Source organism: Martes martes (assembly GCF_963455335.1).
Source record: "Martes martes genome assembly, chromosome: 4".
Taxonomy (NCBI): Eukaryota; Metazoa; Chordata; class Mammalia; order Carnivora; family Mustelidae; genus Martes; species Martes martes.
In genome coordinates, this window is record NC_137891.1 from 93,072,426 (window position 1) to 93,098,069 (window position 25,644).

General features: G+C 48.7%; 2 protein-coding genes across 4 annotated transcripts in view; both read left to right on the forward strand.

The window, feature by feature from the left end:
- The window catches only part of IGSF3 (immunoglobulin superfamily member 3), a gene marked incomplete at its 5' end in the record, with an annotated part of 93,066 nt that extends 78,079 nt beyond the window's left edge, over positions 1-14,987 (forward strand). For all 3 annotated transcript variants that reach the window (XM_080802095.1, XM_080802096.1, XM_080802097.1), the window contains 4 exons: positions 1,825-2,235; positions 5,761-6,168; positions 9,569-10,036; positions 11,803-14,987. In XM_080802095.1, the coding sequence (XP_080658221.1) occupies positions 1,825-2,235; positions 5,761-6,168; positions 9,569-10,036; positions 11,803-12,053 (1,538 nt within the window). In that variant the 3' untranslated portion in view covers positions 12,054-14,987. The remainder of the gene's footprint in view (positions 1-1,824; positions 2,236-5,760; positions 6,169-9,568; positions 10,037-11,802) is intronic.
- A 3,817-nt stretch (positions 14,988-18,804) lies between these two features.
- Positions 18,805-25,644, forward strand: part of CD58 (CD58 molecule) — a 41,649-nt gene continuing 34,809 nt past the window's right edge. The window contains exon 1 of the mRNA XM_080799932.1: positions 18,805-18,951. Within this exon, the coding sequence (XP_080656058.1) occupies positions 18,882-18,951 (70 nt within the window). The 5' untranslated portion in view covers positions 18,805-18,881. The remainder of the gene's footprint in view (positions 18,952-25,644) is intronic.

A 25,644-nucleotide genomic window follows, 5' to 3' on the forward strand; every position in this document is an offset into this window, starting at 1 on the left:
TTACTGGGCTTGATTTGATCTCATGACCCTGAGATTATGACCTGAGCCGAAATCAAGAGTTAGACTCTTGACCAACTGAGCCGCCCAGGCCCCACTCATATTGGTTTGCTCTTAATGGCTTGGGAAGGTCTGTGGGAATGTGAATTTAGCAGTCCTTCGTGAATAGTGTCTCCTAATTCACACTGAGTTACTCGTTATTGGAGTTGCTTTTGCAGTAATGGCATTGCGTATTAGATCCCACCATCCCTTAGCTTGCTGAATCCTCTCTGCCATCTAGAATGTTGATCTGTGTGTGACCAAGGTGTCCAAATGACGGTCTGGGGCTTTCAGAAATTTCAGTTGGGGTGTGAAAAGCTGCCTTCACTGTTAGCTCCCAAGGAGGAACTTGGAGCTGTGTCTTTTTCCTTTTTTTAAAAGCCTTTTCAGTAGGGAGATAATGGTGGGTAGGAGAGTAAGCAGAGCCAGGTGTAATAAGGGTGGAGTGGGTATGATCCCAGATTACGTTCATGAGATGTATTTCCTTAGACCTTGGCTTCTTGCCACCATAAAGGTGAGCCCAGTCCTTAATTCACAGGTAGGGTGGCACTGTGGAGTCTGCCCTTCCTCTGGTTTTGGAGCAGGGCAGCGAGGGGAAGGACCCTGGAGTTAGCTCCGTTCTGTCCCATTGCTCACCACTTTCTTCTTAGCCTCCTCCCCCTCTCTACCCGCAGGAAGATCACCCCCAGCAATCGTCCAGCTGCCTGCTACCACATTTCTCGGGCACGCTCTCCCCCACAGATCCCAGCAGACACTGAGCACGTACTTTCTGAAGCCCAGGCACTGTGCCAGCCTCTGGGGGGTGTAATGATAAGACCGTCCACTAGGCACAATGGTGGTGTTCTTCAGGCCATCCCTGGCACTCAGCATCAGGAGGGGTACACTCAAAATATTTTCAGACTGTCAGGGAAAAGGTTGATCTCTGCCCTCAGGGCGCTCAGAGATTAGGGTGGAAGAGAGACTAAGGAAAAACAGCCGGAAGATATGTAGCGGGTTCTGATGCCAGTGCTGATTGGGGCTGCCGGCCCAGGGTGGGAAGGAGGAAGGGGGAGTGGAGAGACGAATGCGCAGAAGGCCCAGAGGGGAGATGGTGGAAGGAGAGGCAGAGACCAGAGCTCAAGGAGGAGGTGCTTGGGGCATCTGGGTGGCTCAGTGGGTTAAGCCTCTGCTTTCAACTCAGTTCATGGTCTCAGAGTCCTGGGATCAAGCCCCATGTTGGGCTCTCTGCTCAGTGGGGAGCCTGCTTCCCCCTCTTTCTCTGCCTGCCTCTCTGCCTACTTGTGATCACTCTCTCTCTGTCAAATAAATAAATCTTAAAAAAAAAAAAAAAGGAGGAGGTGCAGAGGGATTGGGGGAGCGGTGTGGTGGGATGGGGGGGTTTGCTGGAGGGGTGAGTCATGGAGATGAGCCAGAACAGTTGGGCAAGAGCCAGATCCTGGAGGGACTTTGTACTGTGAAAAGGAATTACTTTTTCTTTATAAGCGATAAGCAGTTGGGAGCCATTAAACTTCCTAAGCAGGAAGTGATTGGGCAGATCTGAGTGTTCTCAGAGTCCCCTGGAGGCTGGGTGATATGAGGAAGGTGGAGGGATGTCGGGGTGAAGCCGGCTCCATGCCACTTGCCTCACACTGAGCCGCACTTCGGGGGAAGCCCGTCCGTGTTCAGTCCTCCAGGAGCTGTGCTGGGCACAGCCTTGCGGGGGGCCGCAGGCGAGGCCGGGGACGGCCAGGTTTCCTGGCCGGGCACATGGGGCGCTTCCGCTGAACTGCCCCCCCTTTGCCTTTGCAGTGACAAAGTTGCAGGTGAGCAAGTCGAAGCGGACCCTCACCCTGGTGGAGAACAGGCCCATTCAGCTGAGCTGCTCCGTCAAGTCCCAGACCAGCCAGAACTCCCACTTCGCTGTGCTGTGGTACGTGCACAAGCCCTCGGATGCCGACGGCAAGCTCATCCTGAAGACCACCCACAGCTCGGCCTTCGAGTACGGCACCTACGCCGAGGAAGAGGGCCTGCGGTCCAGGCTCCAGTTCGAGAGGCACGTGTCCGGGGGCCTGTTCAGCCTCACGGTGCAGAGAGCCGAGGTCAGTGATAGCGGCAGCTACTACTGCCACGTGGAGGAGTGGCTGCTGAGCCCCAACTACGCCTGGTACAAGCTGGCTGAGGAGGTCTCGGGGCGCACGGAGGTCACCGTGAAGCAGCCAGGTAAGGACCCAGGGCATGGCCGTCCCAGGCCAGTGGCTTTAGCATGGAGGGACTGCCTGGAGCGGGGGGGCTGGGCTCTGTGGGGCCCATGCTTGGCGGGGGCTCGTCCTAGCACCTCCTGGTGCTGAGGCTAACTCAGGAAAATGCCCTCTGCTCTGCTGTGAGGGATAGCATCTTCCTCACCAGACCGGGCCCCACGGGGTGGCTGTGCTGGGCACGAGGTGGTGAGGCCGGGACCCCAATGGCTCCTGGATCTCCTTCTGGGTTTGCAGGTTGCACCCTGGATCTCAGGCTGGTGCCGGCTCCATACCCAGCATTCTTGCCTGGGAGGCACCTTCTGGTCTCCCTCCTTTGCTCCCCTTTCTTCCTTACCACCCATTTCCACCCAGGGGGGATTCCTTCCCATCTTCAAAGAGGACTACCGCTCGGCCCTCATCCCAGAGCGTGTGGGTGGGGCCCCCATTCTGCTTTCTGACAGACCAGGGGAGGCACCTGAGCTCTGCAGGACTCCCTCCCATCCACCACAGGGCAGCCCTGCTCATTGAAAAACCCCTCCCTGTAATTCCCCTCCAGGTTTTAGATCTGCCCCTAGAACAACCCAGAATAAGTTTGAGTCATATCTTTTCACGTGTGGAGGGTGCCCCTGTCAGTCTCCCTTTCTGCTTGTTAAAGAGCTCTTCTAGTTCTTTGAATTCCCCCACGATGTGGCCATTTAGCTCCCTCTCCGTCCCTCATTCCTACGTGGCCTGCAATCTGTTGTCGCTAGCCTGTCCTTCCTGATGGGCCAGGGTGCTCTGTTGCGCCCCAAGTCCCATCTCCGTGCCTTCATTTATGTTTTCCTCTTTGCCTGGAGCAGCCTTCTCCTGCTTCTCCTGTTTTCACTCCATCCCCAAGACTTCACTCAGCACCACCTCTAGGAAGCCTTCCCTGCTTTCTCCCATATCACCAGAGGTTCCTTTTTCCTTATAAAATACCTGATGTAATAATCATTTGTTTGCATTTCTTTTCCACTATACTTTAAGTACTTTGAGGACAGGGCTCTGTCTTTGTATATTCAGCCACTGGTATGGCACCCTTAATAAATACTCATTGAATAAGAAACAAATGGCAGCTTTCCTCGAACACCCCAGGGCCTTTGTACTTACTGTTCTTTTAGCCTGGAACACGTTGACCGTAGATATTCATTGATCTCATTCTTCCTCAAAGAGGTGTTCCTAGCTCATTTTAACTAAACTAGCACCCGTCACCCTGTACCCATTTCCCTGTGCCCTGCACAGCATACATCACCACCTGGCATTCTGTTTATTTACCTATTTGTGTGTGAGTAATTATGAACTGCTTATTTTTTTGCATTTATTACCAGATAGTATGTATTTATTATTTGCATTTATTATCGGATAGTATGTATTATATGTAGAACTAAATATGTGCATGTGTGTGGATATATTCACCTTTCTGTTCCCACGGCTGGTCTCCCAGGGCCCTCGGTAAACCTTTGTTCAGACAGCGCATGGAACCAGAGGCAGAGGCCAGGACGTGGCCTGGCCCACACTGGGTGCACTGGGGCCATTCCCCTTCTTTTCCCTTGGGATGTTGTCTTGCTGAAACTGCCCCAATGCAGGGTTCTCAGCCCCTCACGGTGACCCTTCTGTGAACCCTTCTGCGGGTGCATTGCGAAGGAAGCTCTGGTCTCCATTATCCCTTTTGGTTTTTCCAGAGACCTCAGTCTGGTCCTTGGGGGTTTTGAAAACTGACAGTTGTCATTTGGCCCACAGATGTTCTTTTAGGTTTCTGTTCTTCCTGCCTGTTTTCAGTTTGGGTCACTTTCTCTGCTGGGAGGACATGATCCCCGCCCTCCTCGAGTTCCCTCTTAGTCACCATTCATAAACGTTGCCTTTGCTCATTTGTGCAGAAACGAAGAGCTTCTCAGTGGATCCTAAATTTATCGAGGGAATTTCCCCATCTGAGACTACAGACTTACAGCAAGCTAACTGGGCCAACACACAGGGCTGCACGGATTTTGTCAAAACACAGTTAGTGAGATCTCTGTTGGTGGGAATACAGCACTATAAACAGAAAACTCACAGGATGCTGATTCAAACAACACATCCCTCCTTTTCAGTGATTTTTTTTAATGTTTCTTTGTTGTTTTCTTCTTCCTCTACTTCCAGTTCTTTTTCTCTACATACCACCCCTCTCCTTCTTTACCTGATGAGAAAGAATATGCTTATAGAGCTTTTGGAAAACACACAAAGAGAGAAGAAAGTAATCTTTCAACCCAGAGACCACCAGAGTTAATAGCGTTATACACACGCACACGCACATATATGTATATGTATATTTTGGGGAGAGTGGTTATTTAAAATATTTTTTCTAAATAAATAAATAAATCTTTAAAAAATAAAAAAATAAAATATTTTTTCTGTTTTGATTTGTTTTTTTTAAGATTTTATTTATTTGAGAGAGAATGAGTGAGGGGAGAGGGCTGGGGGAGAGGGAGAGAGAGCATCTCAAGCAGACTCTGTGCTGAGTGTGGTGCCCAACTTGGGGCTTGGTCTCATGACCCTGAGATCGTGACCTGAGCCGAAACCAGGAGTTGGTCACTTTACCAACTGAGTCACCCAGGCGCCCCTTTTTTCTGTTATTTTAATTGTTTGACCTTTTAATTATAAAACTTACTGAATTGCATGGTAAAATATTCTGACAGTTTTGAAGTGTAAAAAGAGTAAAAATTGCTCGTGCATGCATCCCCACCTTGGGTATCACTCAGGAGGTGTCCTTCCCCAGGTGCTTCTGTGCTTTTACAGTTTTGTAGGTTTTTGGCTCCCCTGGTCCAGATAGGCTCATCAGGACCTTTTATGAAATAACATGCATGTCATCAGGGCATACCATCATCAGTGACACTTTTTCTCTAGAAGAGAATCTGATTGGCTGAGTTTTCAAGTCACTGATTCCATCAATATCAGATGTTTCTTTACTAAGGTCAGATCTGTTCTGTTCTCACTTTGAGAGGGAACCCAAGAAAGTAAGAATTGCGATTTGTAGAGCCAACTCAGGAACATATTTGTCTTGTCTGCAGTTCTTTTGTGGTAGATGGTCCAGCATATTCTAGCTGTCATGTGGTCAGTTTTCAAAATTTGCTCTTGGTTTGAAAGAGGGTCTCACCATGCCCTCATCTGCTTGGCCCTTCCCAGCCAGCCCAGCTGGTCACCCATAGGCTCATGGGCTGCTCTCATTTGGGTGTGGAGTCATCTGTACCTTATCCTCTCCTATGCATCTGAACTGATGAGATAGAAACTGGGGGACAGCTGTTTCCATGAACTGCTTGCAGTCTGTGAACTCAGGTACATGATCAAGGGACTCAGAATGTATGGGGTGCCACAGCCAGGAGACCTTTCTGCTAACTGAGCGGGCCACTGCCCTTCAGTACGCAGAAGGCATCCATGGGCCTGCATGTGGAAAAGGTGCATGCAAGTTGCCTCTTCTTGTTCCACGAGGCTAATATGTCTTTCCTCGCCTTTCTAGACAGCCGCCTGAGGCTCAGCCAAGCGCAGGGGAATCTGTCGGTCCTGGAGACGCAGCAGGTGCAGCTCGAGTGTGTGGTGCTGAACCGTACCAGCGTGGCCTCCCAGCTCCTGGTGGAGTGGTTTGTGTGGAAGCCCAACCACCCGGAGCGGGAGACCGTGGCCCGCCTGAGCCGAGAGGCTACCTTCCACTACGGGGAACAGGCGGCCAGAAATAACTTGAAGGGGCGGCTGCATTTGGAGAGTCCTTCCCCCGGCGTGTACCGGCTCTTCATCCAGAATGTGGCTGTGCAAGACAGCGGGACCTACAGCTGCCGCGTGGAGGAGTGGCTGCCCAGCCCCAGCGGCGTGTGGTATAAGCGGGCGGAGGACACTGCTGGGCAGATGGCTGTGACTGTCACGAGGCCAGGTGAGGGTTAATGTCCCCAGGCCCTCGGGGCTCTGGGTCTTTCCCCTCTAAAGGTTATACTTGGTGCACTGCATGGAGTGAGTGTATTAACACATTGTTTGCAGTTAAATATATGACCATTTACATTTTGTATTTGCATTCAGAATTGTCTCACATTTTTTTCCCCCTAGTGAATGGAAAAATGGCACATCTGGCTTTGGCCTAAAGTGGTTCTATTTCTTAATCAGAATAGCATTTTTCAGTTAACTGTTGCAGAACATGGAATATTTCCTTGTTAAAGAGTACAATTCCAGCTCAGAAGGTGGTGGATATGCAAAAATCTTGAAACAGTAGCCATGTGGCTTAAAAAAGTTGAGCTTGTGGATTTTCAGTGGAAAAGAATTGATTCACGTGCTTTAAATAGAAATAGCTCGCTTTACATAGGAAAAGATGAAAGTTAATCTCTCACTACCTAATAATTTTTTGGTACCAGTGACCACTCTCTGTGGCCTTTCTTGTCCTTGTCATTTCTAAAGTAGCTAAATGAACATAATTACTCAGTACGATTATGGTTACACGTTTCCACCCATAATAAAAGCAGAGGTGGTCCTCTGGAACACCACATCCTCATCCATCCTGGTCCCAGCAAAAAGTCAGTGGTCCCCCAGAGGACATGGAGCAGAAATGGACTGGTGGCCTGTGTCCACATGAACGCTCTGTCTTGTTCGTTTCCCGTGCATCCCAGCGTTCCTGTCTGTAGTCTGTTGGAAGTGTCTGTCACGTTGGCACATCTCCCGAGAGCGCTCTTTTCGTGGGTAGGACACGGGAGCCTCGCAGCTGCGCCCAGGCCCACGTGTCATGGAACACACCTCGGAGTGAACACACCATTTGTTCTGGGAAAGAGGCATTATCTCAGTGCTCTGTGTCTTGCCTACACAGGATGGGAAACCACCTCTGCTTCGAGTTACTCATAGTTCCCAAGAGCCTTTGTTTTTTTTCTTTTACCATGCGTAGAAACTGCTGCGCGTCTTCTCTCAAAGGTGAAATTGTAGAAAGGTGGCTGCCCAGTGCTCTTATCCCCCAGCACCCAACCATGTGCCCGTCCCCACTCCAGGGCTGCAGGGCAACTAGGAGGGCAGACATTTACCAAGTCCCTGATGCATTCTAGCCTAACGTACAGGGGAGAGGTGGAGGTGGCCTTCTTCCCTGGGGCTTGTACCTGAAACAGGAAAGAGCACTCAGGTGTGCACAGGGAGATGGTTGGGCCTATTCTAGAAGAGGACAGACATGGGCAACCAAATTAGTAGAGAGGTATGTTCAGGGGAGGGGGAGTGCATGGGCAGGTGGGCATTCATTTCATTCAAAAAACTTGCATTGAGTCATTCCTACAGATGAGGCACTCGAGGGAGCCAGGAAATTTAACCTAAAACTCACCTGCTTATATTTAAGCATTCGGGGCGCCTGAGTGGTGCAGTCCATGAAGCACTGATTCTCGGTTTCTGCTCAGGTCACGATCTCAGGGTTGTGAGGTCGAGCCCGCGTTGGGCTCTGTGCTCAGCACAGAGTCTGCTGGAGATTCTCCCTCTCCCTCTGCCCCTCCTGCTCAGGCTCTTTCTCTAGAATAAATAAATCAATCTTTAGATCATAAGCGTTCAGGCGAGAAGAAAACAAAGGGAGAGTAGATGAGGAACAGATCCTTCGGGAAACTGAATGTCCAGGAGCTGATCATCTTGCCATTTGGGGTCCATTGCTTCTCACTGGCCGGCTGCGAGGCACTTTAGGACACTAATGCAGTAGGCTCTGCAGAGCAAAGATACCGTGGACTGCCCCTCGGGCTGCAGCACTTCTCTCTCATGGCTCTGGTGTTACAGTCAGCCATGCTCTCTGGAAGGGTAAGCCAATGAGCCAAGGAATGTGAATTGCCTTTGAATGGATATTCTGCGTCCTGCCGCCTTGCCCTCCAGTGTGTTCTCCCCCTTGGGAGCTGGGGCCAAGGCGCTGTTCCCAGCACCTGTAGAAGGTTCCTGAGCCTTTCTCTGCCAGCGATGCACACTGAGATTCTAGACGGGCCCTGGGGGGTTTTGAGGGGCTTGGCAGAGCCCCACGGAGGTGAGGGGACCCCAGCTTTGTGTTCACCTGTGAGCAATGTTAAGCCAATTCATCGAAAGCCCAGGACAGTACTTGGGAAATGCTCATCTTTGGTTTTCCTCCAAGCAGAATCCGGTTTGGTATCTCTACTTTTGTTGCCGTTATGTTGGCATCTGTCATGAGTATTTCATAAACAGAGCCAAACAGACCATTTAAGAGGTAGGGAGTGGATTATTTGGTTAGTACTCGTCCCACTGAGCCAAAAAAAAAAAAAGGGCAGCAGCAAAATAAAGAAACTGATTATGCTGCCTGGTGGTGTCTGTGACGTGTGACTCACCTGCTTGGGCCCCTCTTCCTGGCCCTTTTGTGTCTCCTGTCTCAGTCGGGAGGATGCTGTCCATGTCATCCTTCTGGTGAGGTGGGGGGGGGGGGTCTGTGCTCAGGGTGAGGGGCCCTTTCAGGTCTCGGGCTTGAGTCTTTGGAGAACACTTAGCTCCTCAGTTCACTATGATGTGGGTAACAGTCCCCATGCACGCAATTCAAACTCAGAAGCTGCTGAGGGTTGAGTGAGTTTCCCAGAGCTGCCATAACAAATTAGCACAGACTTGGTAGCTTGAAACAACAGTTTATTCTCTGACAGTTCTGTGGGCTAGAAGTCTAGGAGCAAGCTGTCATGTCAGCAAGGCCAGGCTCACCATGAAGCTTCTAGGAGAGAATCCTTCCTTGCCTCTTCCCGTGTCCTTTGGCCTCGAGTGTCCCGTGGCTTGTGGCTGCCTTGCTTCAGTCTCTGCCTCTATGTCCTTCTCTCTGTGCGTCCCCTTGTCTTCTTATCAGGACACAAGTCATTAGATTGGGGCCCACCCTAAATCCAGGGTGAGTTCGTCACATCTGTAAAGACATGATTTCCAATCAAGGTCACATTCTGAGGGTCCAGGTAGACGTGAGTTTTAGGGGGACCCTTCAGCCCCTGCAAGAGGTTGCAGTGAAAATAAATGTTCCTTTCTCCACGGAGTCCCATAAGCAGCCATGCTACCGGCTTCTTGTGAATTCTGTGGATATTCGAAGCAAACATAAACAGACATGTGTGTCGAAATAAAATATATTTTCTTCTGCATACAGTGACCTGTAGAGTACACAGTGTTCTAGAGCCTAGCAATCTTTCTGGAGTCTCCTTCCCCCACACCAGGCACACGGCACCACCTTGCTCCTTTCAATAGGTGTGTGTTGTATATTATTACTGTGTTACTAGAGTGTATTTGGTGATGGACATTCAGGTTATTTTGAGCAAAGAAATTAAAACAACCTCTTCTTCCTTTTTTGCACCCCCCCCAAGACGCTGCCCTGCAGGTGGACACGGTGGTCCCCAATGCCACAGTGTCCGAGAAGGCAGCTTTCCAGCTGGACTGCAGCATTGTGTCTCGGTCGAGTCAGGACTCCCGCTTCGCCGTGGCCTGGTACTCTCTGAGGACTAAAGCCGGAGGGGAAAGGGACAGCCCTGGCCTGGGTGAACGGGAGGAGGAAGGGGACGAGGAGGAAGAGGAGGACCAAACGGAGCGGACGGCTCTGCTGAGCGTGGGCCCAGACGCCGTCTTTGGCCCAGAAGGCAGCCCCTGGGAGGGCAGGCTTCGTTTCCAGAGGCTCTCACCCCTGCTCTACCGGCTCACCGTGCTGCAGGCGAGCCCCCAGGACACTGGGAACTACTCCTGCCGCGTGGAGGAGTGGCTGCCCAGCCCTCAGAAGGAGTGGTACCGGCTGACAGAGGAGGAGTCGGCCCCCATCGGCATCCGGGTTCTGGATACAAGTGAGTCGGCCCAGGTTACAGGGGAAGGATGTCTCTGCTTGTTCCAACCGTTGGTTCTAGCTGGTGACTCCAGCGGTCTGGAAGAATAAAATCAGAGCTTGATTATGGGGTTACAAAGCAGTTTTCCCACCTGTCGAGGGCATTTTGGCTTTGCCATACGGGTTTGTATAGTTGACCCTCAGTTGAGGATAGGAGTTAGAGTGGGAACATACCACCCAGTAATCTTCCTAATCAACTGGATGTTCCACCAGATTCCCATTTGGTAACATTTCATTATCCAAGTACCCAAGCGACGTTACAGTGTCGCTCTTCAGAATATCTCACCCAGTCCTACTCTAGCCAGTTAGCGCGTTTCAGACTCAGAAGGACACAAAATGAAGCCCGAGTACATTGCCGCTCTGTTTTTCTCGAGTTCCTGGCTCACGTGTGTTTTGGAGGGTGACTTGGAGGGGAGCTTGATGTTGCATGAGTAGTTGGGATGACCAGTGATCCTGTAGGGCCCTGCTCACCATCAGCTGCTCCAGAAAGGTCCAGAGCTCAGACTTCTCATCAGATCGAGGGACTCCACCTCCAGAGACTGGAAGAAATCATTGCTGGCCTGAATGATTTGTTCTCACAAGTCGCTCTTTTAAGTTGCCCTCCTGTCCAAGCGTGACATAGAGCGCGCATGTCATCGTAGAACTGGCCTGCTATGCACAAATAAAAAATCTGTGGGAAACCATCACCTCTTTTCCATTTCAGCCAAAACGTTGTACTGGGTAATTTTGATTTGAGGTTTTTTCGTCTTGTCAGCTTTTTCTTTTCTTTGACTACCTCCTGTTTGGGAGATGGAACCATATGAAATTGAGGTTTTATAGGTCGAAAGTGGGCGACTATCAGCAATTTCATATGCTTTGGAAATCTAACAAGTCTAAGTGTGTGTTGAATTTTCTTAATAATACTGAGCAATGGCTATGCAGTAGAAAGGGAAGCAGAGAAAAGCCTAAATCATACTCAGACCCCCTCATAATCCACTGAATAACCCCAAAGTACAAGCAAAGGTGTTTAGTCCACATTTTATCTTCCTACTGTGGATGTTCCTATTTATTAAGTTTCATAGCACATAGAGGTCATCCAGCAGCCTTGTTTTCCAGAGAAAACGGCCCACTGCTGAGGTCTCATACACCAGAGCAGACCTCGACTGGGTCTGGGGTGTGGGGGAGCAGGTTTCATTCCCTTCCACATCCAGGAATAACTAGCACTGAATTCCTTACAGCCACACACACACACTGTGGACATTTGTAAATGGTCTGTAATGGCATTTCACTTGGTAATGTTAAGTGAGTAAGCATCATTTCCAGTAAAACTGCTTTCAGAAGCTGGGAGGTGGGGAGAGAACGTGTCCTTCCCAAAGAAGGACGTTTGGAGCAGAACTGAGTCCAGAGGGACACGTAAAGTTCTCACTGGGCAGGTGGTGAGAATGTTCAGCTGCTCCACTATCCCTTTGGGCTCACAATCAATAAACCGCATTTGGTTCTGTGGCTCTCCAGGCAGTCAGTACTGGCTCCCTGCGGGAGGCGGAGGCTTTGCTTTGAATGAACTTCCAGCTGTGAATGGGAAGAGGCACTGCTGGGAGAGCAAGGCTAGGGGGGTGGTCTCTCCTCTCTTCACAGCAGCCGGGAAAAGCCAGGGTGGGTGCGGGAGCTGGGTCGGGCTGGGCGAGGGCTTCCGGGAGCGAGGGCCAGAGGTCCCGGCTCCTAGCCCTCACGGTCTCGCCTCTGTTCCAGGTCCCACCCTGCAGTCCATCATCTGCTCCAACGACGCCCTCTTCTACTTCGTCTTCTTCTACCCTTTCCCCATCTTTGGCATCCTCATCATCACCATCCTGCTGGTGCGCTTCAAGAGCCGGAACTCCAGCAAGAACTCGGACGGGAAGAACGGGGTGCCCCTGTTGTGGATCAAAGAGCCACACCTCAACTACTCCCCCACTTGCCTGGAGCCCCCTGTGCTCAGCATCCACCCAGGAGCCATAGACTAAGGGGAGCCCAGTGGACCTCAGCCACGGAGGAGCTGAGACTCTCCCTTCCTGCCTCTTGCTCTGTGATCGCACAGTGGGCGGCACCCAACCCCTGGAGTGCTCGCGCCGAAAACTGTCAGACTTGAGAAGCGTCCGAAGTCCCCGATCAGTCACAGAGACAGACTGCCTTGAGGCGGCAGTCCTGGTTGGTTAGCTGTTCTGGAGCAGAAGTCCTTACCCTACAGAATTAGGCTCCTTGTTTTTGTTTCCGGTAATGTAGTGAGTAGCTCCAGGTGCCACGTCTACTCACTGACTTATAGAGTATTCCCAGATAGATGTTACAGGGGTTCTTATTCTTTGTAATGGACTCTTTTTAAATCCCTTCGGTTTACCCTTTTTGGATTCCATAATGTGACGGACGAATTTCTCTTTAACGTCCCACTGATGGGAAAAGGAAGGATGAACTTTACGGCGCAAAGGAATCTCTTCCAAGACTTATTGTTTTTGCATACTTGAAAATGCTACCCGTGGATCAGAACCCGCCCGGCGTTTTTTACTTTCTTAATGAGACTTGAAAATTATGTGTAGTGTGGGCCCAATTTGTATCTTATCGTTTCCCTCAGCTGGAGTGGTTGGAACCCCTTTGTAGTCAAGATGAAAGCATTGAATTTTGCTTCAAAGAACTGTGTATATACAGGAGAAATCCAGCATAACCCCATTAGGAGTAGATGGTACCCAATCAGCCTGTCAGGGAGGCAAAAAAGAGGCTTCATCCCAAGCTTGCCAAAAAAACAAAAATGAAAACAAACAAAAAACAACACAAAACCCCCACTTTGTCGGAGAGGAAGTCAAAAGCTCCAAAGGGCACACACTTTGCCAGCTAAAGTGGGGAGAGGGCTACGTTTAGCAGCTCCTGACTTTTGGATTGGTCAAAGCCAGTGATGAGCAAAGGAAGGAGAAAGGACTAGTTGTTGGCTCGATCTGTTCTGCACGAGCAGTCTCCTAACTGATAACTGTGAGCGGGTGGGCTTCCATTCTAAGGTGCTTTGCCAAACTCTTAAGGGAAAGTGGCCAGGGAGCCTGAAAAGGGGACAGTCTGAGCTGAACACATCAGGGCCCGAGCAGCTACCACAGGACACCATATACCTGGAGGGGGCACGGGGCAGGCTGACAGTAAGTTACTGCAAGGGTCAGGGTGGGACCAGGTGGTTTCTAGAGTCTGACCTTGGAGGGAGCCTGACATTGGAGACCAGGGAAGCTGTAACTGCTGCGATGGAGATATGAAGACTAGGTTTTTCTTCTTGCCTGCAGTTAGTTTCCTCAGAGAGAGCCCTGTCTTTCTTATTCACCATTTCTCTCCCCCTGTGTCTTACCGCCGTAAGAGTATCTATCTGCCCAGGAGTGGTCCAGACACAGCCCTTTTGTGACCCATTCAGAGGACCTAGTCTCAGTGGGAAGTCATCGCAGGCCTGGGTGTGGCTTTTTGCCCTTCTCCTTCTTGGATCTTGTTTGTGGTTTTGGTGATTTGGTTATTTGTTGTTATGGTGGCGTCTCTTTCGAATGCCCACCAAAGCCCAACAAGGCCAGTGTCACCCTGTTCCTTTATATCCCGGGGCAGTGTGCTTGGCTCCCCTGGAGCCCCGTCCTGGTTTACAAGGGTTGCCTTTTGCCCACTCCATGGGAGGAGTGCTTATGTCCTGGGCTCCTCTGTTTTGCCGGCCAAGAGCGCCGTCTCTTCTCCTCTTGAACACACATCTTGAATCCCAAGGGAATTCCCAGTTTAGAAAAAGCCACCAGGGATTCTGGAGCTAAGTCTAACCAGAGAGATTATCATCTGTTCTGAGGCTGAACAGATGTGGCAGGAGGCCACGTGGGTGCCAATCCATCTCGGGGTCCGTGGGGGTGAGGTGGCACAGGTGCTCAGCTGAGGGGAAGCCTGCCACCCTTTCCTCCCCCCACTCCAGTGCTCTCCTATGGGGCCATGTGTAGGCACCACACTTCAGCCCCCTGTAGCCTGATGTGCTCATTCCCATTTATGATGCAGGCTGCGTCAACACTTTGGAGATAGTCAGCCGGCTCAGCAGTGAGGGAAGAAGGCAGTCCTTGGCCCCATTTCTTCCTTTCAACCACGTGGGCTTTCTGTGGGAAAATTGGCCCCTCATTTGTAGCCTGAGTCAATGAGGGAAGATGACTTACTTTCTCCTCTGTGAGAAGGGAAAAATTCCAGAGGGCTGGGTGGGACTGGGAGTATAAATGACAGAAGAGTTGACTTTGCATCGGTTCTCAGCTATAGAAAAGTAGGTAACGCACAAATTAAATAATGTGAAGCAGTTGCAGGAAATTTAAAAGGAAGAAAAGAAACCGAAGCCAGTATTTTAATAATTGGGTTTTTCTTTTCTTTCTCCCCCTGTATATTTTCTATTGGGCTGGGGGCTACCAACAAAGGGTGAGCATTTCAGCTTTTTCAAAAAATACCCAGGACCTTGTTTGGCCATTTCTATGGAAATGTGGTGTCAGATGAGTGGTAATGGTGCCCTCCAGTGGCTGGAGACCTCATTGCACACGGCCTATGGGAGTTCTAGGCCGAGGACCCAGAGAGGAAAACCACCAGCTGTTCTCTTGATTTACCTACAGCTACAATGTTGCATTCATGAAAAACTACACTGTGCTAGGCCCATCCCAGGATATGGATATGACCACACCCTCCTTCATCAGGGTGACTCTGTAGCAGGTTTTCATATTCTTTTCAAACAATGGTTTCTCTGCGTTTATTGTTGACAAAACAGGTAGGGTAAGAAAACTACCCATGCATGATGTAGAGAGCTGTTGATTTGTTTTTGGGTTTTTTTGTTTTTTGTTTTTTTTAAAGGAAAACTATTTGTAAAATGTTGCACTAAAATGTTTTATATACACTTCAGAGACCTGTAGTAAATTATGTTGAAAATACGGCTGTTTACAGTTACTGGAGCCCATTGTCCTCCTTTCTCTTAAACTGCCTCTCTCCTCTGAAACTGCCCTGGAGGTGTGGTGTTCTGCCCCTGGCTTTGGCCTGTTAGGCTCAAGGGTCAAGCATTGTAACCTTAATTACCCCGTCCTGCCCCTAGCCTGAAGAGTGCCTTGCACAGATGATGGGGGTGGGGGGGGAACCTTTCCCAAGATGCTTTATTGTCAACTGCTAAAGATGAATCATAGTACATGTACACGGTTACCCTGATTTGTCAAGGCCATGTTGCCCTCAAATCTGCGCAGGCACCACACACCTGGAGGCCCAATAGGCAGGTTCACAAGGCAGAGCTCCCTAACCCTAACCAGCTTTCCTTTTTAGGGGGTGGGACAGGAAGGGGTAGGAGGAGACTGATGGAGCACAGGAACAGGGAACAACTTCCCCTTGGCTACAGAGAGTCTCCACAACAAGACCACACCGCCTTTCTCAAATGATGGAGGGTTGTCGGCATCGACCGTGGACTTATCAGCAAGCATTTTCCGGGAGGAGCTGTGTTTTCCTGCTCAGGGTGCCCTCCCACACAGCACACCAGTCCACGTTCCCCATACCACTCGAACACTGGGATGGTACCGAGGAGTTCACCACTTCCGCAAAGTGAGAATGATAGAATGATTAAAACCACAGCAGTGACACATGATTCGGCAAAACCCATCTGTAATTTTGTACATTGCACTGACTATGCAAAAGAAGCTAGATAGCGGGTAAAAAGCAGAGGGAAGTGCTTCCTTTTCTCTTAAAAAAAAAAAAAATCAAACCTTTCAAAGGCTTTAATGCATGCTTTCCTCGGCTTTGCAGCCCGGTCTGCTGCATCCTTATCAACTTCTTGCAGCTGCTGGCCTGGCCAGGAGTTGAAATGGGATTGTTTATCCCTTGGGTACCCAGAATGGTTCCATGTTATGTCTTACGCATTACTTTTGCCTAATTTTTCTACCAAATGCTCTCTTTCTGCCAAGGCACGTTTTAAAAAGGGAAATGGAGTATTGTGGAAGAAGATTACCCATCCACGCCTTTGGTGCAAATCTGCCCAGTATTTATATGAGTGAAGTGAATGTACATTTCCACAAGAGGCTGGGATAATTTCCATGTATGTAAGATTGGGAGCAGTGTTTCGCTCAGCTCGTTCTGGGATTTCTAAGCTTCCTGGGGGGTAGTTCTAAGGTAGGCAAGAACTAGGGCCAGAGACCCAGAGAGGGACGTGCTAGGAAGAGCAGCAACCCCATGCCACGTGAGCAGGCTGGATGAGCCCTCCTTTCTTCTCCCTACTTCATGATTTATCTGCAGTGATAAGCAGATGTGACTGGTCTTTACTACTGACACTGGATGAAAAATACATCCGCTCTCCTTTTGGGGGCATGTCTTCAGTATACGAATAGAGCCTTTTGGGCCCATTGCCTAACGCAGGTCCACCTTTCAGAGCCACTTTTGACTCATGAAGTCTGCTAGACTACGCGTAGAAGCTCCTCTAAAATGCTTGGTAGATGGAGTGCCTGGCTGGCTCAGTTAGTAGAGCATGCAACCCTTAATCTTGGGGTTTGGGGTTCAAGCCCCACATTGGGTGTGGAATAAATATTTCCCCAAAAATGGCTTGATAGAAGCATAGCATTTCTCTCTCTTTTTTTTTTTTCCATAGCATTTCTCTTAATGAGAAAGCTGGCACTGCTCGTTGGACTTGGTCAGAGGAACATCTAACCAAAGAAGACCTAATGAATCATTCCTTACCCAAAGGCTGGAGGCCATGACCTGAGGCATACTTTCCAGCCCCACATGACTGGGCAGACTTTTCCACAGCCCTGCTGGACTGACAGCATCTGCTGGCCAGTCCAGTCCATAGCATGGCTGTTTCTGTATGAGAGGGTTAGAGTGGTGTTTTAGATTTAACTTCAGCAGGACTGCCCGTGCTGCCCCTTACTGTGTGTCCTTGGGCAAGTCATTTACCCTCTCTGAGTGTCTGTTTCCTCTTCTGTGAAAATAGGGGCAGCAAGAAGATTAAATTAGTTCGGGTGATGAATTTAACACAAGGCCTGGCTTAGTAAGTGCCCAGCAGATGTTTACTGTTATATCACTTCTCAGTTCAAAAACATTCAGAGGCTCTCCAGTCTACAATTTTGACCTCATCCTACCTTTCTCAGTTGGCCTGAGTTCCCACCAGCCCCGGACAGAGCAGAAATGTGATATTCTCACATTCTGTGCTATACATTGCACCTGCCTCGTGTTCTGAGTATCTACAGTTGATAAGGAATGTCTTCAGGAAGGATGCTTCCTGGTACATGACATTGGTCCCAGAAATTTCATTGATAGGGATACCTTTTAAGATTTAAGGTTTTTTTGTTTGTTTGTTTTGTTTTGTTGGCTCCATACCCAGTGTGGAGTCTAACACAGGGCTTGAACTCACAGCCCTGAGATCAAGACCTGAGCTGAGATCAAGAGTCAGGTGCTTAACTGACTGAGCCACCCAGATACCTTTTAAGATTTTATGCCTGACTTAAGAACTAATGAATTCTTACAGTATAGTTCAACTGTCTTGAGTGGTTTTGGGATCCTCACTTGAGGCTGATGGAGAAGACAGCAACAATAAAGCACATTTCCACTCAGTTTCTAAACTGACACGCCCGTGTTTATTAGGACGGCTGGGTGTCCTGTTCACCTGAAGAGGTTTAGAGTTCCTTTAGTTCCCGCAGCTGGGCGGGGGCAATTCATGTGCTTCTCTCCGAAAGGGGGAAAACAAGGAAGCCACGTGAGGAGCTGGTTCTCGGAGTCCTCTGGTCTGGGGTCAGATTTGAGCGAGGACAAGCCAATCAAGAAGAAGGATCAATAGGGGGCGCTTGGGTGGCGTGGTGGGATAAGCGCCTGTGCACCTTCGGCTTGGGTCATGGGATGGAGCCCCAAGTCCGGCTTCCTTCTCAGCTTCTCCCTCTGCCCCTCTCCCGGTTCGCGCTCTCTCTTTCTCTCTTTCAAATAAATAATACATACATACATACAATCTTAAAACAAAAACAAAAAACTAATCACTAGGATGGAATGTTCCAAGTGCCTTTTGCATCTGAGGCGGGAGGTTTTGGAGGAGGCCGAACAGTGAGGGGGCGACTAGACCCGACCAGACCTGGCTCCCCAGCCTAAGGGAAAGTCCACAGCTGAGACGGAGGAAGAGGAAAACAAAGAGGAAACTGAGAAGGGAGAAACCCAAGGCTAGAAGTCCCAGCTCCGGGGAAAGGAAAGGTTGGGGTGGGGGCGGGGGCGGGCAGGCTTAAGGAAAAGGTGGCCTGAACTTGAATGAGACAGGCGGGACCGGCGGCAGCAGGTAATCCCGCCCGTTCTAGCAGTTGCCCAAAATGTCCCGTTTCCTTTTGTTTTAATATTCCAGGACAGCGGCAGAGAAGCAAGCTCCGCGCTGCTGCTGCAGCTGGAGGAAAGCGCTGAAGGAAGTGCTTCAGAGCCGCCCAGTCCTGCGGCGAGTTCTCCAGTCCCCGTACGGGCCTGCGGGGTGGGACGCAACTTTGGGGGGTGGGGGAGGGGCGCGACAGCTTCCCCTCCCCCCAGTTACAAAGTTGCCTCCATCACGTCCCAGACGTCCAGGAAAAGTGCTGGAGCAGCGGGAGGAACGAAGAGAAGCCTGGCTTTTAAAACGCAAGCCACTTTGACGGGAGGGCTCCACCGAGCAGACGGGAGGCAGCAGAAAAACTCTGAGAACAGGGTGGACGGGAAGCAGGGGACGCGAGGCGAGGCGGGGCCAGAGCCGGCGGGGCTGGTACAGCCGGGAGGCCGGGGGCGGGGCCGCGGGAAGCTGCTCGCGAAATTACTAGCGCGTACTCTGCGCAGTCGGGCCTTAGAGGCCAGCCGGGCGCGCCATGACCGCAGGGAGTGGGTGCGGCTGGGCCGCGGGGGTCCTCGGCGTGGTCTGCCTGGCGCTCCAGTTCGGTGAGTGGGGGCCTTCCCCGTGCCCTGGCGGGGACTGGGCAGCGCTGGGGGTGTCGATGGCTTCAGGGCTCCGGAGCTGGGTGGACGGGCGGGGCTCGAGGCGGCCACGGCTGGGTTGGGGAGAAGAAACTCAGCCCGCGGGACCTTGTCCGGCAGAGTTGTCACTTCAACAAGTCTCCCGTGAGTAGTCAGGAAGCAACTCTGACCTTAGGCACGGGAATCCGCCTTTGGAAGAGGGATGGGACTGTGGCTCGCTCACTTTTCCGGTGGTTTTTTCTTTTTAGAATCCTTAATCCCCATCTCCCCAAGCGCTTTCACCTCCCCACTGGGTGTTCCTCCGGAAGGGTGTGCCTTTTCTGAGGTTCCAGTGACTGCGAAACCACTTGTCGCCCCCCACCCCCACCCCCGGGGTGCCGTCGCCTAGCACTGGGACGGCCCTTTCACTGCTTCCGCAGCGGGTAAACTCCGCGAGGACGGGTCCCGGCGGCTGGACCTACCAAAGAACTCGGCTTATCCGTGGCGCGCCGGGTGGGGCTCAGGAGCGGCGGCTGCCGATTGGTTCCCCTTCTGCTCCCCTCTCCTCCGACGCCGCGTTTGTGTTGAGCTCCGGCCGGAAGGGTACCCGACCTGGGACAGGGACCCGCCAAGAAAAATGACTGAATCGCCCCAGGATTCCGAAGCAGGGCGGCTGGTGCTCCTTTCCCCTCCCCTGAAAATGTAAAAGAAATCTGTGCGTCTAGAACTGCGTTCATCCCTTTCCCATTTCTTCAGCCAAGTTAACAGCCCCATGAAATATTTGTCTCCATTTTTACCTCCCCACCTTTATAAACCCCAACACACACAGTCATAGCCAAACCTCTGAAGCATAATAATGAACGCTTAACTAGTTCTTCTTTCCTTGAGGGTTTCCCGTTGGGGGCCCCTTTGCACATACAGTAAGTCAATCTTCCATCCTCATTCTGCACTCAGCTTCCATTGAGCGTCTATGGGGTACGTGTCTTTGGAGACTGCCTAGCGCGGAGGGGTTGAGAGATCGCGAAGTGCCTACATTCTAAGGCACAGAAGTAAATGCTGTAAGACAGGCTGAGCATAAAGTGCTATGGGCGTCTACAGGGAAGGGAGCAGTGTCTTCTGTGGAATCAAGTCTGTCTGGTGAAACAAAGACTTCATGGAAGGGAGGGTATTTGAACCTGGCCTCGGAGGATAGATGGTGTGTGGACCTGCCATGATGTGGGGAAAATTCCAAGAGGTGAAAAAGACAGGGGAGCACAGTGTACAGGGTGAACCTGGGCAGTTGAGAATTATTTGGTGTCCCTAGAGCCTAAGTGTGCCCGTGGGAGCTGCAGGCCCTGTTGCAGAGCTCTGCACATCCCGGATGGGAGTCTGGATTATCTTCTGCAGGCAAAGGAGAATTCTTTCTGGGCCTCACAGAATCAGAACCATGTGCTTAGGAGGAATAATCTGGCAGCAGTATGGAGGAAGGATTGCAGCTGGGAGTCACTGGAGGCAGGGATGCTGTCGTGGGGGGATGCCATCACGGGATCCTCCCCCCCCCAAGACTTTCCTATGCAGATGGCTGTGCGAAAGGGGCGGATGCACCTACAGGCAGAGCCTGACTCAATGGGAAGCTGCCCACCAGTGATTAAGAGCATCAGCTCTGCAGTCAGATGCTTGGCTTCCCACCCTGGCCCTGCTTCTCACCTCAGTTATAATTTCCATAAGTTGCCTAACTTCTGCAAGCCTCACTATCTTTGCCTTGAAAGAGAGACAGAGTATCACTCACTGGTGAGGAAAGGTAATGAGAGTATATACTTCCTATAATGTGAACATGAATCACTGAACACATTCTTACTGAGGGTCAACTATGTGTTGGGCACTATACAAGGGACTGGGGTTACAACAAGGAACAGACTTCCCTGCTTTTGTGATGCTTACATTATAGTGGGGGAGAGAGACAGCAAATGAATAAATGAGTAAATATATAAATGTTGGGTGGTGGTAAAGTAAACACTAATACGGAGATTAGTAATGCAGAGGAAAGGGGAGTAGGCATGGTTGATATGTCTTTTCCCTTCTTTAAAACTTTGCAACATCAGAAATCTTTAGAATAGTTGCAAAAAATAGTATGATGAACACATACACACTTTACTCCTGGAATCCCCAGTTATTAAAATTTTGACACATTTGGTTTACTTCTGTTTATACACACAATTTTTTTTTTGTCTAAACATTTGAGAATTGCAGATCTTATGACACCTTACCCGTAAACATTTCAACATATGTCTCCCAAAATCCATGAAACCATGATCACAGTCAGGAGATATACCATCAGTATAAACTGTTTGCTGATAGAGTCCAGAAACTGATCCTGGATCACATAAACTGTTTGCTGATAGAGTCCAGAAACTGATCCTGGATCACACACTGCATTTGGTTAGTCCTGCCTCTTTAATACCTTTTAATCTAAAACTTGCCAACTCTTTTTTTTTTTTTTTTTGGTACTTTATGACATCACCATTTTTGAAAGGTCTGAGCCAGTCTTATAGTGTCCCTAGATTTGGATGGTCTGTTTCCTCATGATTAAATTCTGGTTAAAACTTGCAGGAATGTTCCATAGATGTGTTGTGTCCTTCTCCGTGCATCTCATTAGAGAGCAGATGCAGTCCTATTTGTTCCATTACTGGAGAACTTAACTTTGGTTATTTGGTTAAGGTGATCCACTAGATTTCTCTATCACAGAGGCACCTGTTCCCCTTTGTAAATAATATGTGATTTATCAAGTGACATTTGAGATTGTGTAACTGTCCTATTCCACAACAATCTTTCATCCAGTGTTTTAGCTGTTTTAGCATCCAGTGGTGATTCTTCTCCAAGTCCACTAAAATATTTGTAGATGGCAATTTTCTATCCCTATTTTTCTTTATACATCGTTGACATTCTTGAGTAATGAAGAGCTTTTGCTCCTCCTTTTTAATTTAATTTAATTTTTTTTAGTTTGAGTATGGACCCATGGGTATTTCTTAAGATGGCATTTTTTGGTCAACTCTTTTGATGCTTGGTGATCCAGATTTTGGAAAATGGGAACCCCTGTGTGCTTCCATGTTCTTTGCCATGTTTCCATCAGTTTTTGAGAACTCCCTGCTTTCTGGCACAGAAGCATGTCTTGGACTCATTTTGTACCTTTATCCTGCCTCAGCCTATAAACATTAAAGTCTCTCGTTCCTTTTAGTGGGAGATGGGATTTAGAAATCAGTATCTGGGTACTAGGTGTACTCGAGGCTACTGGAGTCTTGGTTTCTAGGCTGTCATTTCTCAGAGCTGGGAAAGTTTTCACAAAGTCATGGGTTTATCCTGTTACCACTAAGCCTCATCTAACAATCTGGTTCATCTTTGTCTTCCTCCATTCCCTATTCGTATCTCCCTTTGCCACAGTGAGAACTCTATTCCTCATAGCATCACTGTATTTTCCTAACATGCATTAAACACAAAATAGTTTCCTCACTGTTCTACCAGTACCGCTACCAAGCACAAACTTTACAGTTTGGAGTTTCTCCACAGTTCTTTTTATTCGTCCATATATCCCACTGAATATGTACAGAATACTGTCTTTTTAAAAGTTACTTGGATTAATTTTTTTCTTCTGGGTGGTTATGCTATCAACGCAATATACAGTTGCATTAATTTGTTTCTATTCAATTTTAGGGTTCCCTCTTGATTTAATTTTTAAGTAGGTGAAATATTAATATGGTGCCAGTCAAACCATATAGAGATAGGCTCAGAGAAATCCTGTTCCCACCCTCTCCCTGTCATAACAGGTACTGTTTGTTTCTGTTTTATGCTTGTTTCTTTTTGTGGATACAAGTGTTTGGTGCAAAAACAGTAACAATAGTAACATCCTCAGTATACCTGTTTCTACCTTGCTTTTGTCTCCTAACGGTATGTCTGGATAATCATTCCATATCAGTTCATAGAGATCATCGTCATTCTTTTTTTTTTTTTTTAAAGATTTTATTTATTTATTCGACAGAGATCACAAGTAGGCAGAGAGGCAGGAAGGGAAGCAGGCTCTCTGCTTCACAGAGAGCCCGATGCGGGGGTCGATCCCAGGACCCCGGGATCATGACCTGAGCCGAAGGCAGAGGCTTTAACCCACTAAGCCACCCAGGCGCCCCTGTCATCATTCTTTTTTTACAGCTACGTAGTCTTCCATGGGCTGAATGTCTGATGTTGCATTCAGCCACCCTGCTCTCTAGTGGTTCATGTTCTACACTGTGTAGCCAGGGGAGGGTCTCCCTAAAACGGTAACAGTTGAGCATGGCCTTAAGTGACCCAGGCAGCTGTCTGGGGGAGCAGTATTCCAGGCAGAGGGGCTAGTAGCAAAGACCCTGAGAGGGGCTTCTAGCATTTAAGGGCGTTCAAGGAGCCCGTTGAACCAGAAAGCAGTAGGAAATGAAGTTGTAAGCACAGTCAGGGCTAGGTCCTAGAGATAAAGTTTTGTGGGCCCCTTTAAAGACTGTGACTTTTTTACTCCCAGCAAAATGGGACGTTTTGGAGGATTTTGAACAGGACTGAAATTACAGTGACTGAATGTGTAAATGAATTATTCTGGTGAATCTGTGGAGAGCTGTCTGTAGAGGGAGCAGAAGAGAAGCAGAGGGACCAGCTGGGGAGGCCATAGGAACAGTGCAGTTAAGAAATGACTATAAGAGTGGGGGACTGGATGGGAGACAGGGGGATGTGTTTGGAAGCTGGAACCAGCAAGATTGGGTGCATCGTCAGCATGCCACGTGGATGGGGCTGAGGTAGTCCAGGCAGGTAGCAAAGCTCAATAAGGACTGTTGTTTTAGCTCTTCTTAGCAGAACCTGCCCTCTTCTATTGCTGTTTTGTATAGTTCCTTTATCTTGCCAGCTATCTCCACAGAGATTTTCTTTCCCTGTATGCAGAAACAAAGCCATATACTACTTCTTAAAATGTTCCTTTCACTGATTTGTTTTCATGTTGTTTGTTGTTTTTTTTTTAACAATACAGTGTGTTAAACTGGACATTAGATGATACAGTGTTTGTCTAGCATTTCTCCTTTTTAAGTTATTATCTCACATTATTAAGTGAAACTTGTTCTTTTTTCTTTCTGCAATCAAGATTCACAATCTGTGTGTTTTTATTTAGGAAGAAGATACTCTGAGTCAAAATAGTGTGGTGTATTCCTGTGAGAAAACTAGACCCATTGTTATAATAGTAGCTGTCAGGAATTGAGTACATACTCTGTGCCAGGTCCTATGCGTAGTAGTTTGGATTTTTGTTTTCATTTCATTATCACACCAGTTTTTTTAGGTAGAGACTATTAAAGAGGAGAACAAAGTTCAGTTAGGTTAAGTACCTTGTCCAGGTTCCGTTCACACAGGAAAGAAGTGAAAGCGTGACAGAAGTCACGTCCATCTGACTCAGAACCCGTGCATTCCCAACACAAGTTTAGAAAAACAAACTTTATGAAGATTTGAAGATCCATAGGTGACCTCTCTTTCTTTTTTTAAGTCTATTTATTTTGTTAGTAATCTCTATATCCAATATGGGGCCTGAACTCACAACCCTGAGATCAAGAGTCATACGTTCTTCTGACTAAGCCAGCCAGGTGCCCCCATAGGTGATCTCTTACATGTGACATGTATGCATTGTCCAGTGTAATTTTGCTAAGACATGTAAAAGTATGTAGGACAGCACAGTTACCATAAGATTGTTTTCAATAGCATCATCTGCAGAAGGGGGTTGGGGAAACCTTGTTTGGGCTGTAGAATTCAGGATGCGAATTAATTGACGTATTTTTGAACGTTTTGTTATAGTTATACTCTCTCTATAAACCCATACTTTACTCCCTAGTACTTTCATGTAATCCTGATCACATTATAATATTTATGAAAATTAATGGTAATGCGTCGTATCACCTAAATTCCACCCTTACTCAGATTTCCCCAGTTGTCACAAGAATGTCTTTTTTAAAACACCAAGATATTATCAAGTTTCCCACATTGCGTTTGTGACTAGGTTTTTGGTTTAATTTTGATGGGTAGCTTTGAAAAAAAAATTTTTTTTTTAGGTTTTTTATTTATTTATTTGACAGACAGAGATCACAAGTAGGCAGAGAGGCAGGCAGAGAGAGGAGGAAGCAGGCTTCCCACTGAGCAGAGAGCCCGATGCAGGGCTGGATCCCAGGACCCTGGGATCATGACCTGAGCCGAAGGCAGAGGCTTTAACCCACTGAGCCACCCAGGCACACCGCTTTGAAAAATTTTGAGAACCAGGTCAAAGAATTTGTTTTATTGTCCAAGAAATTGTAGATGTTTCTTGAATGAAGACAGGCATTCAGGGTAGGTATTAGTTCCTCTGTTTAAAAGCAGAAAGTTTGCCTGCGTACATGAGGCACAAGTGTTTGTTTGCGGAAGTTTTCTGTCTTTTGATTTCAAGTGCAGAAATCAAGTGATTTCTTCTCAAGTGCAGAAGGTTTTTTATAGCTTTTACATAGGAAAACAGACTCAGCAGTCACAAATCAAACCTGTCTCTGGATTGAAAGTGAAACCAGGATACTACCTTGTCCACTTGTTCAGACCCATTGAGGTCTGAATAGGAGTTGTAAAATACGGAGACTGTCCCCACAAAAGTGCTAGAAAACATCTTAGCATTTCTTTGGAGATAGCCTT